The 19,067-nt window shown below is 42.9% G+C and overlaps 3 protein-coding genes across 4 annotated transcripts in view; 2 read left to right on the top strand and 1 right to left on the bottom strand.

The window, feature by feature from the left end:
• The window catches only part of ADAMTSL3 (ADAMTS like 3), a gene marked incomplete at its 5' end in the record, with an annotated part of 559,659 nt that extends 556,000 nt beyond the window's left edge, over nt 1-3,659 (top strand). The window contains 3 exon segments of the mRNA XM_079701202.1: nt 2,496-2,568; nt 2,570-2,711; nt 3,382-3,659. Coding sequence (XP_079557328.1) covers nt 2,496-2,568; nt 2,570-2,711; nt 3,382-3,488 — 322 coding nt within the window. The 3' untranslated portion in view covers nt 3,489-3,659.
• Nucleotides 3,660-13,695: 10,036 nt separating this feature from the next.
• SAXO2 (stabilizer of axonemal microtubules 2) lies at nt 13,696-15,969 on the bottom strand (the record flags this gene model as incomplete). Its single annotated transcript, XM_079701193.1, is given in 4 exon segments — nt 13,696-13,731; nt 13,735-13,879; nt 15,934-15,957; nt 15,959-15,969. Coding segments are annotated over 4 exon segments (216 nt in total).
• A 1,068-nt stretch (nt 15,970-17,037) lies between these two features.
• EFL1 (elongation factor like GTPase 1) overlaps nt 17,038-19,067 on the top strand; it is a gene marked incomplete at its 5' end in the record, with an annotated part of 127,099 nt that continues 125,069 nt past the window's right edge. For both annotated transcript variants that reach the window (XM_079701277.1, XM_079701276.1), the window contains one exon: nt 17,038-17,128. In XM_079701277.1, the coding sequence (XP_079557403.1) occupies nt 17,038-17,128 (91 nt within the window). The remainder of the gene's footprint in view (nt 17,129-19,067) is intronic.

Raw genomic sequence — 19,067 nt, 5'->3', positions numbered from 1 at the left:
CAGCACAGATAACTCCCAGCCATATGCTCAGATTTTCTTTTACTCAGAGAAGCAACAGAATCACCACATAGAGACAACCAATACAGGGGCGTGATAGAGCCATCTTCAAGTATGTTAGGAGCCATGACTTGTGTGGCTTCAAAGAGTAGAGCTAGGGCAAAATTAGGTGGAAACTTCAAAAAGGTGCATTTCAACTCACTGAAAGCAAAGGGAAGAAAATATTGCTAAATCACCTATGTGCTCTTTGTGCTCTGAGACATTTGCATGTTTTCTAACGTAATTGTCATCTTGTTCCAATTCTTGCAATGAAGACAGCGATGTCCACAGGGTTAAATAGCTATGGTCACATAACTAACATGCCAACAAAGCTGGGACTGCTTCTAGATTTACCTGACCCTAACGTTCATGATTATAAGAGACTGAACTAGGAACTGGACACCTTGGAGATACTGAGTGCGCTGTCATTCAAGATGTTCGAGCTGCCACCAGGATGCTGCAGGGTAGGGGTTCCTAACCTGAGCCCCATGGTTCTCCAAGGGAACCACGGACTTGCATGGGAAAAGGATTACATCCTCATTGTCACTAAGCTCTTAACGGCAATTGAGTATTGCCTTCAATTGTAAAAATGCAGGCCACAACATATATTACTAGTAGCAATACCTGTGATTTTGTTACCAATAGAAATCACAGCTGTTTTCACATGCCATGAAAATTGTGCCAGGCATCCAAAACAGCAATTACATTCATCACCATTTCAAAATCAATTGTACTAGCAGATCCTATAATTTAGTGTGTTAATAGAGAAGCAAATATACTACTACATCACACATTTAAAACTATTTCAGTAACTGTATTTCAATATAATTAATTGGCTTCCTTTGTAATCAAGTATATGTTATTTTATAGATTTAAAATCCTTGTTTGAGAAGGGAGCCATAGGCTTCTCTAGACTACAGAGGGATCCGTGGCACTGAAATGTGAAGGACCCCTGATGCAGAGGGATCTAGGGTTAGATGATGTCTACTGTTTTTTCTAGGTATGAAAGTGTATGACTCTGTTGTCTCTAGGAGTGGCTAAAGGCTTGAGAGTTCTTAATAAACAAGGAGAAATTTCCCAATGTGAATTCTCACTTTGTGCGAATCAAGAATTGACATAAAGCAGATTTCTTGGATCAAATTCCTCCTAGTTATTCTAGCATCAGTTTGCTGCTTCCTGAGGGACAGATGACTCTTGCACAAGCTCTTCCTTTGAAGGATAGGAAGAGCTCATGCCAGAGTCAAGGTGCCTACGGCACTGGAAGACAGGTCAAGGTGACTACGGTATCCACGGCTCTTCTGAGAACGTGTTCCGAGGCATCTATTTTGTTTCACGGTGTGACCATACCTCCCACCTGTCCTCCAACGCACAGATCATGGATCCGGGGTGGGCATTTGCACGGGCCAGTGAGCGGTACAACATTCTGTACACTTCCGATTCCTCCTCAGTAAAATGAGGTTGATAATAGAGTCTACGTCACAGGTTTGTGCTCAGTAAGTGCTACTACTCTTTGGTTTTTGTCTTGGTTTGTGTTTTTGCTTGTTTTTACTGTGAATCTTGGCATTGTGAAGTAAAATATTGCCTGCCATATCAGTAAACAAAGGATGTTGCAGCCATCAAGCCATCCCATTATGGCCGCCCTAATGGTGCACCACCCCGGGAGAGTCACGATGCGAAAGCAAAAGACAGTGGCCCCAGATAGTGGAGGTGCACATCAAAAGAATGATTTCGGTAAGCCCACACTCTTGCATCTTCCCATACAGTCAAAAGCGCTAAATTCCTTAAATGAGGTACCTTATTTTCATTTTTTTTTTTTTTTTCGTGGGACGCGCGCCTCTCACTGTTGTGGCCTCTCCCGTTGCGGAGCACAGGCTCCGGACGCACAGACTCAGGGTCCATGGCTCACGGACCTAGCTGCTCCGCGGCATGTGGGATCTTCCCGAACCAGGGCACGCACCCGTGTCCCCTCATCGGCAGGCGCACTCTCAACTACTGCACCAACAGGGAAGCCCAGTGTGTCCTAAATGTAAACTAGAGCGCTCCTCTTAGTGGAGAAGATTGCTCACAAACAAATTCATACTCATACCAGAATATATTTCAAGTGCTTATATAAACGGAGCTTACAGTTTGTTAACAAATGTGTCATTCTTCTCTTCCTTGCCTAAATCGATCTGCTCCAGCTCATCAGGAGAGTGTGTCTTTTGAGGTGCGTGCCTTGATGTGGTGCCGGAGGCTCATGGAAACACGTGGTTTGCTTGCCTCTATTGAGGTTGTGATTCCTCCACCACATTGCTTAGTCAGCCAGGAACAATGCAGATGAGTTTCCTGTTGAATAAGGTCGTAATTGTCAAGCCCTTGCTATACTGAAAGTACAGTACAGTAAAAGGCTTGATCCCAGCAAGAAGTGACACCCCAGTTTCTCCCATTGTCCACCTTTTTGTTTGTTTTTCTCATTTCAGACCCACCTTTTGGAGGAACCGCTCGTTCGGGGCTTGTGATGCATGTTGGCACACAGGCCCTTGGAGGCCCTGGTACGTCAGCCTGTGGTCAGGGCTTCCAGTCTCGGAAGGTGGACTGTGTCCACACGAGGACCTGCAAGACGGTGGCTGAGAGACGCTGCGAGCCGGGAAAGAAACCCTCTTCCTGGCGGCACTGCCTGGGGCCTTCCTGTGATAGTACGTACCCCTCTCAGGTATTGCGACCACCCCAAAGCCTTGTGCAAACCGGACCGCATGGAGCCAGCCTTGTCAGGTCTTGTCCGCAGGGCCATTCTGAATGGATGTGGTGTCTTGGGACATCAGGAGAGTAGCTGCTTTGATGTGGGTGCAACTTGGTGTCCTTCAGAGAAAAAAATAGTTGACTGAGTAAGGTGGTCGGTGGCCTTCTAACGAGCACTGGGAGCCTCTCCACAGCCTCTTTCTGCCTTGGAGTTTCAGCCCCACAGACAAGGCTTCCTTGGATGGGATTGGGCAGGTGTGTAAATGCCCTGAAGTTATGTGGGAAATGTAATCATATATATTTTTCTAGGGAGAGGTCCATTGCTTTGATAAGTTTTCCCTGGGGTTCATGACACCCCAGAAGCTAGTGCTGCTGTCAGCACTGGTAGGAGCAGGTGGCCTGAAGGGCTGTGACATCCCCTGAGGGCATCGAGAAGTCACTTGGCCCAGCTAAGAAGTGAGTTCAGGGCACTTGTGAATCCAGTGCCAACCAGTGGCCCTAACCAAACCCTATCTTCTTAGCTTCCCTCTGTGATCTCAGTTTCCACTTTTCATAAAATCATGCACTTCTTTTTGTAACTAGATCTCTAATGACCTGTGTGTTAAATGGATTTTTTTTTTTTTGCAGGAGGTTACACAGACACAACTCACTACTGTACATTTGTAAAGCATCTTAATTTGTGTTCGCTAGACCTCTACAAACAAAGGTGCTGTCAATTGTGTCAAGAAGGATAAAACTTTGCAGGGGGGGTCCTAATACCTCTGTGAAGATAAAGCAAAATGTAAAAGCTCTCTTCCCCATGTAGCTGGCACAAAAACATATATTTCTTTACTAAAAACCCTCTAGGTTCTACAGTCAGACAGAAGTCAATGCAAAATCACCACTATTAAAATTGGGTACTGTCATTTCCCCATGGCCGGTTTTTTAATTCCAACTCTCATAAATGGTATGTTCCAGGACTAACATGAAATAACATAGCAGGTGCGCCACTGCACTTGGGACCTCGTTCTGCCCTTCTAATCAGGAAATCACCAAGATCACCTGCACATTGTCACGAGCTGCCTCTTCCTGTGATTTATAGACTAGTACAGAGTAGGACATCCTGAAGGCCTGGGAAACACGGCAACTGATGACTTCTCTCAGTTTTAGGGTTGCAACAGGTTTATAAGGTATTTACATTTTAGAAGCTCTGGCCAGTAGTTGTTAAGATGTTGGCTCTAATGGCATTTTTATGGACCCTTACTAAACGTGAAAAGGAGACAATCACTCTGGACAGGCTTGTGACCCTGACTGATCCAGGCATCCTGGGAGAATGGCATCTTGTCCTTGCTCTTAGAGAACTTAGGGAAGAAAACACTGAGTAAACATGGCTGCCATTTTCACAACTACGGAAATCGACCTGTGACCAAATGAGGCATCTTGGAAATTAAAGGAGACGGAAAGTTAACGTCTTCTTCTACTGATTTTGAAGTATATTCAAAGCATTCTTTTAAGAGCTGTGAATGAGACTTTTTTCAGCACTATTCTCTTGCACACAAACAGAAAAACCAAAGCCTTGTAAGACCGAATTTATGCATAAGAGAGTATTCCTAAGGATTTTAATTTTGGAAAAATTATGAGAAAGTAATCTAACTATGAAACATGATAGATGAAAAGAGCTGTTTACAGGAAATAACTGTTTTAATTTGAAATGATTTGTCAGTAAATCCAAAGCCCATTAGCATTAGGCTGGAAGGTACAGTTAGGATGAGGAGTTAGAGTTAGGATTTGGTGAATAAGTGTAAGGTTCATTTTAGTTTTAGCCTTGGGTTAGGTGAGAAAAATGGAGGTTAACTTATTGTTAAGGCTAGAGTTGGCTTTATGGATTAGGGTTAGGTCAGAATTGGTGTGGGTTTGGATTGTGCCAATGCTGGCATTAGTGATGGCGTCAGGGCGGAGGTAAAGTTTGGAGAAGATGTTGCTGCTGAAGGAGTTGGGAACTAGTATTTAATTGTAAGTTCTAAAGCTGATTTGTTTAGGGAGCTCTTACCTTACATTCTACCAGTTATGGCTTCGGATGGCACACAACCGCAAATAAGTGGTCCTACTTCTTTATTCGGGGTCCCAGCTGCCTGTGCGCATGTTGCCTATAGCCTGTCGGCAGCAAAGTTACCTGAAGCAGGTGTGCTGGCCCTAGTCCCTGGTCACTCCTAAGTGAGCAGTGCGTTCTGGCTTTGCATTTGTCTGTGGATAAGCTTGCTGAGTCTCTCTGCCATATCCTGAGCACCAGGTCTCTTGTTCTAACTGCAGCCTCACTGACACTGGGATGAGCACTACTGGACGTGGAGGGTCTGGTGGTTGGGAATGGGTGTGCAGGAACGTGACGAGGACACACCAGCCTGTGAGCTGTTCATCATCAATCACACTTGATTGTTGAAGGCTTTTTAAATTAAAAGAGAGATCATTTGTACAATACTCTTTGTATATATATTATATGACTTAAAGGTGCAATATTTTATTTTGTACAGTATGTAATAAAGACAGGGGACATGTATTTTTCTTATTAACCAAATTTCTTACTAAACTGCTTCACTTTGTATTTAAAGTTGCTATTTTTCATTTGCTGTTGTACCTTTTGTCTTGTTTTCATTCAAATGACCTTCCTGTGTACTGTATTTTACTACTGTTTCTATCACCTAAGAGTTACTATTTCTCTTTCACGATCCTGACTAGGAATTCAGAGATAAATGTACTTTGATTATTCAGTGGCATCCTTACAAAGGCAGGTGACTTATTTGCATTCGGGTTCTGGTGGCCTTGCGTATGGTCACCTTGGCTGCCTGTCTGAGCCCAGGAGCAATCCTGCTGGGCTCAGTGCCCTGGGCTGTCTTTGGGGTGTGGGTTACAGGATTCACAGCGGATCCCACAAAGATTCACTCTCACTGCCTCATCCCAGTCATTTACTTCCTGTGAATCACACCTAAAAGAATGTCAAGGGCAGGAAAGAGTGGCAAGAAGTTCCAAACGGACAGCCTGAAGCCGGTGTGGAAGTGGGTGGTAGTTGGGAGAGCAGGAGCAGGAGGCACGAGCACACTTTTATTTCTGGCTATTGTGAGGAGGTTAGCCATGGATTTGAGATGTCTGCACAGAGAGACTTTTTAGCAGTGGTTGGTGAGTAACCGCGTTTAATAGCTTCCTTCTCTTATACAGCTGATGGGTTTGAACTGCTTGCGTCCACTTATACACAGATTTCTATGACTAGTAAATAGTGCAGTATCCAAGGTTGGTTGAATATGTGGGTGTGGAACCTCGGATACGGAGGAGCTGAGTATACGGAGGGCCAACTACACGTTATACGTGGGTTTTCCATGGCGGGGAAGGGTGGCGCCCCAAATCCCACACTGTGCAAGGGTCAAGTATATAGTGCTTCAGGATTAGCAGTGAGTCTTTCTAGAAAACATTCATGGTGCTGGAATTGAAATTCCCCTTCATTTGCTACAGGCCTTGGAGTTTCCAAGGTCACTTGGTGAAGAGAAAACTCAACCATTTTACAGTAACTTGTAAGACTGTGTTAACCTAATGAGGCTGAGCCACACAGAAGAGAAGCAATGGGACACCTCAGCTACCTCAACAGTGTACTTCCTTCTTTCCTTTTCTTTCTTTCCTTTCTTCTGTCCTTTCCTCCTTCTCTCCTTGACTCTTTCCCCCCTTCCCCTTCCTTCCCTCCCTCCCTTTTTCTCCCTTTCTTCCCTCCTTCCCTACCTCCCTCCCTTCCTTCCTTCTCTAAGGCCTACGTAGGTTACAAGGAGTGGACAGCATTATCGGGACAGTGGAAAAGTTACAACTTTATTTCTAACTCAGATAAGTTTGTCTAGGAAATCCCCTCTATTTTCTTGGCAGCTTGAAATATTTTGTAATCTTTAGTAACTATGCAAGGACACCGAAAAACTCCAGATTTTACAATCTAAACACTAATGTAAGGCTTGGGTCCACTCTCATGTACAGTGTGATGAAATCCCAGATATTCTGTCTTTTACATGTCAACATTTTGGAATTTTACCATTTTTCCACTATTGTCCTTTATTCTGCCCGAGTTCTAATCCAGGATCCCACATTGTGTTTTGTTGCCTTGCCTCTCTAGCCTCCTCCAATCTGGGATGCTTCCTCAATTTCTTCTTGTCTTTCATGACCTTGACACTTTTGACCATGACACTGGGTAGAGGTTTTATAGAATAGCCCTCTGGGGTTATCTAGTGTTTTCTCAAGATGAGAGTGAGGTTATGCATTCTTGCCCTTCTTAATGCATACTATCAGGGTGAATAATATGTCAATAAGTCCTTTTACAAGTGACTTGATCCTTGGTTCAGGTAGTTTCTGCCAAGTTTCTTGTCTATTAAGTTACTATTTTTCTCTTTGTAATTAATAAATACTTACTTCAGAGACAATACTTTGACACTGTGCAAATATTCTGCTGCTTCTTAAAGTATTGCCCCTTAATTTTAGCGTCCACTGTGGATTGTGCCTACAATAATTATTACGAAGATGTTCTAATTGTGACCTTCTATTTTCTTCATTCCGTCTACTTTTACTAATTGGAATCCTTTGGAAGGGAAGAGTTGTTCCTTCTTCCCCATTTATTCACTTTATATATATCCACATGGACTCCAGGGGATGCATATATATCTATATATCTAGATATAGTTATAGATATCTATATCTCTATATAGATATATATTTAGGGGTTGAAATCCAACACTATCAGTATTCTGTTGCTCAAAGCATTCTAGCTTTGGCCATTGGGAAGGCTAAAAGGTTGATTGCATATACACTAATCCTTGAATGTGCGTGCGCATGCACACACACACACAAACACACACACGCAACCTGATGAAATCATCAAAGATAAGAGTAAGGAAATAGAAGAAACAATAATGTAAAATAAGGTTCTACAGGGTCTATAGTGAGATCCTTATTTTCATTCTTGATATCTGTAATTAGTGTCTTTTTTTTTTTCTTTTTCCTTGGTCAGTGCGTTTAGGGTTATTCAACTTTATTATCGTTTAACAGATGGCAGCTTTTGGTTTCATCGATTTTCTCATTGTTTTTCTGTTTACAGATTCATTGATTGCTGCTCTTCATTATTTCTTTCCATCTACTTTGCTTTGGGTTTCATTTGCACATTTTTCTAGTGTCATAAGATTGACCCCTAAGCTATTGATTTAAGACTGTCTTCTTTTCTAATACAAACATTTAATGCTATAAATTTCCCTCTAAGCATTGCTTTAGATACATCCCACACATTTTAATATCGTATTTTTTCATTTTCATTAAATAAATATTTAGGGCTTTGCGGGCCATATGGTCTGTGTTGCAACTACTCAGTTCTGACACTGTAGCATGAAAGCAGCCATAGATAATATGTAAATGAATGGCACTGCTGTGTTTCCATAAAATGTTACTTTTTGTGCAATTTGTAATTTGTATTTGAAAGCTGGATATTGTGTGTAGCACAGTAGAGACTGGGATAAATAGTATTTATGTCCAGAAACGGATATACGTCTTCATTTGCCAGGCCTTTAGTGAGGGGGGTTAAGTCAGCTCAGTCAGTAGCTGAGCTAGGTTTGCCTTTTGTTGTTGCTAGGCTTACCTTCAGTGTACCATCAGCTTTAAATTCCTTTGGCATTATCTTGTGCTTTGGGGTGGGGCGGGGGGTGAGGGCTGGTTTTCTTAATTTCTGTGCCATCCTCAGCTTGAGGCATTCTCTTTGCACCTGCACCTCAGAGAATGTCTCTCTGTGATCTTGCTTCTCTCCAATGGTACACTGTTGTTGCTTGTTATTCAGTGCTCAGTAATCTGGTGTGTGTGTGTGTGTGTGTGTGTGTGGAGGGGGTGTTCCTCTGTTGTCCAGGTCCAGGCTCAGTCTTTTTTTTAATTAATAAATTTAGTTATTTATTTTAGTTTTGGCTGCGATGGGTCTTTGCTGAGCACGGGCTTTCTTTAATTGTGGCGAGGGGGGGCTACTCTTCGTTGCAGTGCGTGGGCTTCTCATTGCAGTGGCTTCTTTTGTTGTGCAGCACCAGCTGTAGGCGCAAGGGCTTCAGTAGTTGTGGCATGCAGGCTCAGTAGTTGTGGTATGCAGGCTCAGTAGTTGTGGGTCACGGGCTCTAGAGCGCAGGCTAAGTACCTGTGGCGCATGGGCTTAGTTGCTCCGAGGCATGTGGGATCTTCCCGGACCAGGGTTCCAACCCGTTTCCTGCCTTGGCAGGCGGATTCTTAACCACTGCACCACCAGGGAAGCCCACCAGCCTCAATCTTAAGCAAACCCCGTGTCCCTGGGTCTCAGTGGTGGGGCTCTCTCAGTGTGTCTGTCCCTCTCCTTGATGTAGATCTCTAATGGTTGGGCCCAGGATAATTTCTTGTTCTTCCTTTAGGTTAGAGGTTTGTTGTTGTTTTGCATTTCCCTGTGATCTCAGCTTTCTGAAGTACTCATGAGTATTTATGATTTTGTATATTATCTGGCTGTTTCCTGTTAGGTTGGAAACACTTTTGTCTAGCCATCTATATCCCACTCAGAAATTAGAAATGCTCAAATTTTCTTTATGCTCTAGTTTTAAATTGCACCTTAAATTCTACACATTCAATTTCTTTAACAGATATAAGGCTATTCTGATGTTTTCCTTCATGAGTCAGTTTGGCCAATTGTATTTTTCAAGGCATTGCTCCATACTAGAACAATTATCGGTATACGTTTTCCATAATATCTTCGTATCTTCTTAATGTCTGAGTAATCAATCTTTGAGTTCTAAATTGCAATATTTATTTCATTTACTTTTAATGTAAGGATTGATCTAATTTTGTTTATAAGTTGACTATATTACTATTTGCTTTTGGTTGGTCCCATATTTTCTTTGTTCCCTTACCCCTTATTTCCTCCTTTGGGATTAAGAAAGGGTACTCTTATTATTGCATTTTCTCCATTAGCATTTTAATGATAACTTTCTGTAGTTTTAGAATAAAGATACATTTTTGACTTATTAGGGGATCCTTTTGATCTGGTCAAACTTAAATTGATGTTTTTACCACTTCTAGAACAGTGGAAGAAGCTTTCAACAGTTGAATTCCATTTACATCCTTCTGCCTTTTGTGCTATTGTTGTAATATATTTTAATTCTATATTTGTATAAAATTACTTAATATAATTATTGTGACTTGACTTGTATAAAATCTCTAATATAATTAATATCCTTTTACACTTACCCACTTATTTACCTCTTCTGTATGCTTCATTCCTTCCTGCATTTCATGCTTCTCTCTGGAATCACCTTCCTTCAACGTGAAGAACTTTAAGTACTTTTTGTTGTATGTATCTGCTACTAACAAATTCTCTGCTGCTTTTTTTTTTCCTACAAACGTCTTTGTTTTGCATTATTTTTGAAGGATATTTTCACTACATATAAAATGCTGGGATTCACTGGGTTTGAAATTTCCTTTTAGTACTTTAAAATGTCACTGCATTATCTTCAGGCTTCCATAGTTTCTGGTGCAGTATATTTCTAATTTTTCTTTTGTCAATAATATGTAGATTTTGCTCTTACAACATTTTTTTTTTCCTCTTACAACTTCTAACAATCTATCTTTACTTGGTTTTCAGAAGTTTGACAACAGTTGCCAGGCGTGGCTTTGTGTTTATTTTGGGGTTTATCGAGCTTCTTGACTCTGAAGCCTGATTCCTTCATCAAGTTTGGAAACTTCTTGACCATCACCTCTTTAAATACTTCCTGATTCTTCACAGGTCTCATAATGTTTTACTCTATGCCGGATGTCATGTATAAGAAAACCATAGAAACTAAAGTCGATGTTATTTTCAACAGAAGACAGCTTGCTCTTTCCTATGTTACGCAGATAGGATATGGGGCAGGTCACCTTGATCCAGTCAGGAACTGAGTGCAGCTGGCATTCAGCGGCACCTTCAGTTAGACATTGTCTTCCTCTAGTTACAAATTTCTCAAGGACAAGACCTGTGATGTGTTTGTGGTAGAGCCTTCATTCTAGTGGGACTTACTCCCCTAAGCACCTGCTCCCAAGTGAGACTGTGGGATATTTCTGTGGGCTCTTTCTAGCCCAGTCCTCTAGCCCACCATGCCCACTAATCCCTCAGCAGACATCCCACAAGGAAAACCTGCCATACTTCTGGGGTATTTACAGATTCCAGTTGGTCACACCGCCTAAATGTCAGGTGCACCACTGGTTTCCCTTCTCCTAGGAGGGTCCCGCTGCTGATGCTTCCCTAATCTTCAGCCTTGGCCTAGGCTTGACAAATGCTCCCAGAGAAGTACACAGTTGGCCATCTCAGCTCATCTAGGAAGGGCTCCCCTGTCTCTGTAATTTTACTTCTTTGCTTCCATTAAAAAAAGATTTTTTTAAATTTATGTATTTCTTTTTTAGCTGTTTCAGTGGAAGTAATGGCTTTCTGCCATCTGCTATATCCTATCTGGTAGCAGAACTCCGAAATTTTTAGTGGCTACTAGAAAAATGTTAAGCTCCTCAGTCTGACAACCAAGACTTCGTAATCTTATCTCAACATACATTTTTAGAACTATACACCAATCTCCCAGATCCTGAAATTCTCTGGATTCACTGAACGACCCTAAATTATAGAAATCTGATGTATGAGTTTCTGGAAAGCAAGAACCTCTCTTTCTTGATAATTTTATACTTAATGTCTAAGATTGTACCTTGAATATAGTGTACACATTAAGAAAATAGAGAAAAGAACCCACTGAACTGACAAAGATCAAAACGAAAAGTTTAGGCTTAAAAGGACTTTTTTGTCTTTCACACACTGAATAAATAGTGAGTGCCTGCTATGAGCCAGTAGACATTGTAACAGGTTTCTGGAAATAGAATGCTGATATAAGAACAGACATAGTTCCTGCTTTCATGGAACAATGAAACTAATCTAATAATAAATAATAGGCAGATGCTTTGAGAACTTACATAGGGCACTTTTACCTAGCCTGAAAACTGGATGAGTATCAGTGAAGGCTTTTCAGAGTGATAACTGAGTTGAGAGCTATAGGCTGAATAGGCATTAATTAGGGTAAAGAGGCAGGAAAAATTCCACGCAGGTAACATAGTATCTTGGAAGGCTCTGTGACAAGAGAAGCCTGGTACTTCCAAGAAATGAAAAATGTCCTATGAGATGTAACCGTAAGAGTGCAAAGGGCATTACAGTGAAGATAAATCAAAGAAAGCAGCGAGCAAACAATGAAGGGATTTTGGTATACATTAAATATAGTGGGAAAATATAACAGCAGTTTTTAGCAGGGAGGTGACAGGATTAGATCCGCATTTTAAAAAGGTCATCTTACTCAACATCACTAAGTATTTAGAGAAATGCAAATCAAAACTACAATGAGGTACCACCTCACACCAGTCAGAATGGCCACCATTAAAAAGTCTATGAATAAAAAATGCTGGAGAGGGTGTGCAGAAAAGGGAAGCCTCCTACACTGTTGGTGGGAATGTAAGTTGGTGCAGCCACTATGGAAAACAGTGTGGCAGTTCCTCAGAAAACTACAAATAGAATTACCATATGATCCAGCAATTCCACTCCTGGGCATATACCCAGACAAAACTCTAATTCAGAAAGATACATGCACCCCTATGTTCATAGAAGCACTACTCACAATAGCCAAAACATGGAAACAACCTAAATGTCCATCGACAGATGAATGGATAAAGAAGATGTGGTACATATATACAATGGAGTACTACTCAGCCATAAAAAAGATCAAAATAATGCCATTTGCAGCAATATGGATGCAACCAGAGATTATCATACTAAGTGAAATAACTCAGAAAGAGAAAGACAAATACTATGTGGTATCACTTATATGTGGAATCTAAAATATGGCACAAATGAACCTATCTACAGAACAGAAACAGACTGAAGACACAGAGAACAGACTTGTGGTTGCCAAGGTGGGTGGGGGAAGGGGGAGGGATGGACTGGGAGTTTGGGATTAGCAGATGTAAACTTTTTTTTTTTAATTTATTTTGGCTGCAATGGGTCTTAGCTGCAGCATGCGGGATCTCCAGTTGCGGCACTGAACACTGAGCTGCGGCACCCACACGGGATCTAGTTCCCCGGCGATGGATGGAACCCGGGCCCTCTGCCTTGGGAGCACACAGTCCTAGCCACTGGACCACCAGAGAAGTCCCAACAGATGTAAACTGTTACATATAGGATGGATAAACAACAAGGTCCTACTGTATAGCACGGGGAACTATAGTCAATATCCTGTCAATAAACCATAATGGAAAAGAATATGAAAAAAGAATGTCTGTATGTGTATAACTGAGTCACTTTGCTGTACAGCGAAGATTGGCACAGCACTGCAAATCAACTAAACTTCAATAAAAAAAATAAAAAAAATAAAAAAAAATAGTACATAAAAAGGTCATCTTGGCTAACGTTAGAAAACAGATCAGAGATGCAAAAGCTAGAGTAGATAGAAACATCACCATTAGGAAGCTGCTGCATTCCTCTAGGTTCTGGTCACAATGGAAAGCAGAGAAACACAAGAGATTTTAGGAGGTTAACAAAAACAATCAATAGAACTTTTTATATATCCCCTTTCCTTCTCATTTTATCATTTAACTTAATTCTCATCTTTCTGTTTTCCTCAAGTTGTGACTTAACTAGTCTCTTGCTTCTTAGACTGGTTCAACTTCAATCAACTAAAAAGTTTAAAGAGTTAAAAACAAAAACACCTTATTAAAACCAGAAGAGTGGGACTGGGATTGACATATACACACTAATATGTATTAAATGGATAACTAATAAGAACCTTCTGTATAAAAAATAAATAAAATAAAATTCAAAAATTCAAAAAACAAAAACAAAAAAACCCAGAAGAGTGGGGAGAAAAATAGGTAAAGCAAACAGTTTCTTGATATTTACTTAAATGTTGTTATTCCTTCCATTTTACCACGTTATGCTCGAAATTCTTCCTTGGGCTTCAGACTCTGAGGTGGAAGAACACTGCCATACATAGGATAGTTTTCCAAACATTCAGCTGTGGGACAAGACATGTCAGAATTTTCATAAATCCTTGTGGTTCCATGTGGGCAATGATGTCGCCTATGCAAACATAAATAACTTATCATAGTTTTACTCACATGAGCAATTGTATATACACATTGCAGAGAAAACGATGTTCTGAGATAGATGGTTGTTTTGACTGATATAGTGAAAGAAATAGACATTTGAAAAGATTTAGTTACATAGTATGAAAAAAAAAGATTCAAACAGCAAGATGAAAAAGTAGCAGATGCAGGTCAAAATTTCCCTGAAGGGCTCTCTTTGACAATCTTGATCCTCCTAAAGACAGGCAACGTATTGAAATATGAATGAGTTTGTCCTACTTGTTTTTTTCCCCTCCTTTATTTCAAGCAGGTAGTCAGGACCCTGATATGTCCTTCTTGCAGGACTTTTGGAAGGGCCGAGGATATAAGCTGCCTGAAGTCAACACGTTCTCCTGTCTTTTTAAACACAATTGATGAAGAGATGAAATCAGATATCCTTCTGGAAATGAGGTCCTAAGAGGAAACAGATGGTCCTGGACTGCAAAAGAGGGAAGAGGGGACGACTCCCCAGAGAGAGGAAGGAGGTAGAAGATGAGGGGGAGGGAGTTCTTAGAAGAGCAGGGGTCTTTGCCCCATTCTATCAGTGTTCCAGCAGGTGGCCGGATATCAAGAGTTGGCTAGGTGGAACCCTACAACAGTGGCTCCCAACTTTGCCAAGATTCTTGTACCTCAAACATAAACTTCAAAGCAGCGGTGGCACCACTCTTGAAGGGATTATGCGAACTTCAGCAAGAGACATTTCAGTGGGAAGCTTACCAATGTTTAGAGCCCAGAGAAGGCTCCTCTTGCATTGGCAATGCCTCTGCTCCCTGGATCATTTTACTGCTTGGAGAAAAGGAAGCCTCCAACATAATGAAGACTGAAATTTCCTGACAGCTGGATGGGAAAGGAACTTAGGTTGGACAGAAATTAATTTAAAGATTAGAAAAAAAATTAATCAATTTTCTTGCACAGCAGGGTTTTCAGAGATGAATCAAATCCTCAAAGGTCGACTTATCTTTTAATCTACATCCGATTAGTAATTAAAAACAACATTTACCATGAAACTACGGGGAAACTGCTTCCCATCACCATGTGAAGTGTTTTTCTTTTGGAGGGGATTACAGTACGACAGGATTGACATATTCATAATATTTATTTAGCAAATAGTCATCTAATCCCTCGGTCAGCAAGGAAGCTGAGGAAGGAGATGACTGCTTACAGGTTAGGCAGGACTCACTGACCAATTCTGGGTTTCAGGAGACTACCTACTACCTTTTCAGTCCGTCGCATCCCAAAGGAAAGCAGTCTGGATGGGATTGGGAACGGGAATATGGTCAGGCCGGCATGGAAAGCTACGAACAGAAGAAAGCGTAACACGGGTCGAAAACTCATAGACTTGCACACCGTTCTACTTTCCTTCCGTGTCCTTTTATTTATTTTTTAAAAATTCTGTGGGCATAGGGGCTTCCCTGGTGGCACAGTGGTTGAGAATCTGCCTGCCAAAGCAGGGGACACGGGTTCGAGCCCTGGTCTGGGAAGATCCCACATGCCGCAGAGCAACTAGGCCCGTGAGCCACAACTGAGCCTGCGCTTCTGGAGCCCATGCTCCGCAACAAGAGAGACCGCGATAGTGAAAGGGCCGGGCACCGCGATGAGGAGTGGCCCCCGCTTGCCGCAAATACAGAAAGCCCTCGCACAGAAACGAAGACCCAATACAGCCAAAAATAAAGAAATTAAAAAAAAATTTTGTGGGTATACACTCTCCCCGTCGGATCAGGCCTCCACACTTGGCAGCCGGACATCTAGCCGCTGCTACACAGGCGTATATCATCTGCCTGGCGCCATAGCATTTCAGTTTGCGCCCCTGGATAGGAGCCGACAAAGCAGGACTGCTTAACCCGCGGTAGCTGGCGGGTGAGCAGCGAGCATCTGCGGACCCGGGGATAAGAGGGACGTCGCTGGGCCCGCGTCCTCCACCTTGGCGGGGCGGCCACTCTGAGGGCTCCGTTCCCCGAGACCCCAGCTCGCTTCCAAGCCCCGGCGGCCGCCACACCGGCCGTTTCTTACCTGCAGGTACAAATCTGACACAGACCAGGTCCTCATGCTCCCGGCTCGCGTGGCTGGCTCCACAGCTCCTCCGCAGCTGCAGCTTCTGCAACTCCACCGCACCGGCCTCAGTCCAGCTAACCGGCGGGGCGCGGCCAACGGACGCTCAGCCTGCTTCCGGCGGCGCCAGAGACGCAGACGGGTCAAAGGTCGTGCGTTCTCAGTCCCGCCCCCGGCGTGCTGGCGTATGGTGCACGCGAGGGTGAGCGTGCTTGTTCTGCGGTTGGTGGGGTCGGCGCTGTGGTTCGAGCTGGGCTGCCTGGGCGGCGGGAGCCTGTAAGTGCGGGCCCACAGGCGTGCGGGCGTCCTCTTCCCCAACCCCAGGCAGTGGCGGCCCCGGGTCGCCGCGGCGGCAGGGCGGGGACGGGGCTAGGGGCGAGCCTGGGCTGAGAGCGGCTGCCGTCCGAGCGTAGTGTCCGGGCCGGGCCGGGCCGGCCGTTTCTCAGTGCGGACCCGGGATCCTCAAAGAAAAAGGGAGTGAGGATAAAGGGAATGTAGAGTTGAGGGTTTGTTTTTTCTTTGTTTCCCCGCTGTGGAAAGGAATGGAAGACATTCAGTGCACCTGCACGTGAGCCCAAACTTTAGTCGGGAAGCTGGGTGTTTTACCTCCAGTGAAAGCAATTGGGAGTGATAGGAGAGGCTTGGAGAAAGATCGAGCAGGGGAAGAGAGAGATGTCGGCATCTTCTCTCCCTCCTGCATAAGACCCTTCCAGTATGTAATCACTGACCTGGAGAAATAATGCCCGAGTACCGAGTACGGGGCAGAGTTCCAGGTGTCACTGTGCACCCAACCCCTACGAGCTTTGTGATTCATCGCAAATGGCCGATCCGGAAGGATGAGTAAACTCCGCGAGTACAGTCGTGGTACAGTATTTGTTGAAGTGCTCAAATTGGACTTGGGCCTGGGTGGGTCTGTCCCTTCAGTAAGCATCCGTTGGGTTCTTACTTTAAGGGACTCGAGAAGTCTTGTCAGCTCCCAGCAGTAGAAGCTTTTATCTTTTAACGCCCCGATCTTCAGCTATTTGTAATACATGTTGAATTATTAGTCACAGGAAATAAGTGACCATGGTGCTCAATAGTTTGGATAAGATGATTCAACTCCAGAAAAACACGGCTAACATCAGGAATATCTGTGTTTTGGCTCATGTTGACCATGGTAAGAATCCTTTCTAAATGGCTTATTTTCAGTAATTAAGGGGGTGCGTCTCCGCATGTGTCAGTGGAGTGATGCTTGCTAAGCTGCAAGTCTTATTTCCTTTAAAAGTTTGCTGTGGGAGGAACACAGCTAACTAGTGATTGTTATTCTTCTATGTAGTATATTTTGTTGTCTTTTAAACGAGAAGTTGAGGTTTTAAGTATTTGTCAAGTATTTTGAAGTGGCTTTGTAATATAACACGTCTGTAGCCTTGACGTAATGTCCTCAGAACCTGTGTTATGTGATTCTGTTTAACTCGTCCGATGTTTATTGAACATCTGCTAAGTTCGAGGTATTTTGCTAGCTATGTCAGAAGGTAGAGATTTATGCACAGGGCACCAGCCCAGCTATATAGAGAGGTGATTTGGGGGTTGAGGCAGCACAACATGAGACAGGCAAAAAGTAGACTCTAAGGGTTGAGAGAGCTGGAGGGTCGGGAAGCTAGTAATGGGTTAAGAAAAGGGCTTTATAACAGTGTTAGAGATGATCCCGGAAGGGTGATTCAAGATGGCAGATGGGGACACACATTTCAAGTGGGAATAATGTCAGCAAGGGGAGAATGAAATGTACGTGACCAACGCACGGGACATGAGAGGGGGGAGGGATGCATGGTGCTTAGCTTCTCACAGACATTGCTTTCATCCCACAGCATTGCCTCCTGCTAAGCCCGCGCTTGGTTTCAGACTCCTTCTTAGTTCACGTAGCCACAGCAGAGTGATAGGATTGGCAGTGTGAGATAAAACCCATATACCATCCCGAAGGTGAGGGAGTAAGAGAGAAAAGTGAAGAGGTCGGCTGGGCTGCATGTTAAAGAGCCCTTCATGCCAGCTAGGCACTAGGATATGGGTTAAGTGCTCCAGCTCTGGAGTTAGACAACCTGAGTTCAAAACTCCATTTCGAGTTACTTTGCCGTTTTGAGCTTCAGTATACAGCCTCTGTGTACCGGAATAAAAACCAAACCTACCTTATAGCATTGTGAGGATTGAATGATGACAAGGAGAAGCCCTCGGCAGGTACGTGCTTTATCATGAAGATGATCATTGGCATTTATTATTAGGTAATAGGGAGCCACTGGGAGAACAGAATAAAGCAGGGATGTTGTAATCAAATAGTACACTAGTAAGATTGGTCCAGTGGAAGTGTTTAGGATGGATTGAAGGGCAGAAAAGAGGTTAGGTGGCTATTGCCATTGGTATAATAGTTGAAGTGAAGTAGTTTCGGGAACTAAAAGGAGAGGTGATGGATCACTTTGTAGGTGAAGGCAACTGAGAATGAGTTTTGTATACAAATCTGGTGACTAACCTACCTCACCAGTTTCTATAATTATGCTGCTCACGTTTTGAGGACATGAAGTGTGACAAAAGTATTTTTTTTGCTTTGTCAATTATTCATGCGGCAAGTCAGTGGCACGTGTGTGTACAGCAAATTACTTTAAAATTTACTATTTAGAAGTATGTTAAGATAATACTATCCTGGAAAACCTGTGATTCATTTATTCATTCAACAGATAATTCATTGAATGTTTCTTATATGCCAAGCCTTGTTCTGGTCCTAGGGATACAGTTGTTAATAAAGCAGAGTCCCTGCTTTCTTGACACTTGCATTTGGGGGGATATATGCTTACCGTACTTAGAATGTTCTACTCCATTGGAAGCAGGAATGGGACGCTCTGGGGTTATATGCTAACACATAATATTTACATGACAAGCACGTAATACAGTATTAAAGGTCTAAATGCGTACTTGAGTATCCTAAGAATTTCTTTTATTATTAGAGTAGATTCCTGGGTTTATGTTTGGATACTAGGTAGCATTGGTCACTGCAGTGTAGCTGACGCCCTCCATTGGCTTGCAGCCAGTAGGAGATATGGGTAAATTTCATGAATTTCTTTGCCAAATGG

This window comes from Hyperoodon ampullatus, assembly GCF_949752795.1.
Source record: "Hyperoodon ampullatus genome assembly, chromosome: 3".
In the NCBI taxonomy this organism is placed as follows: Eukaryota; Metazoa; Chordata; class Mammalia; order Artiodactyla; family Ziphiidae; genus Hyperoodon; species Hyperoodon ampullatus.
The sequence above is the reverse complement of the archived record's forward strand: the minus strand, read 5'-3'. Positions and strand labels throughout refer to the sequence as shown.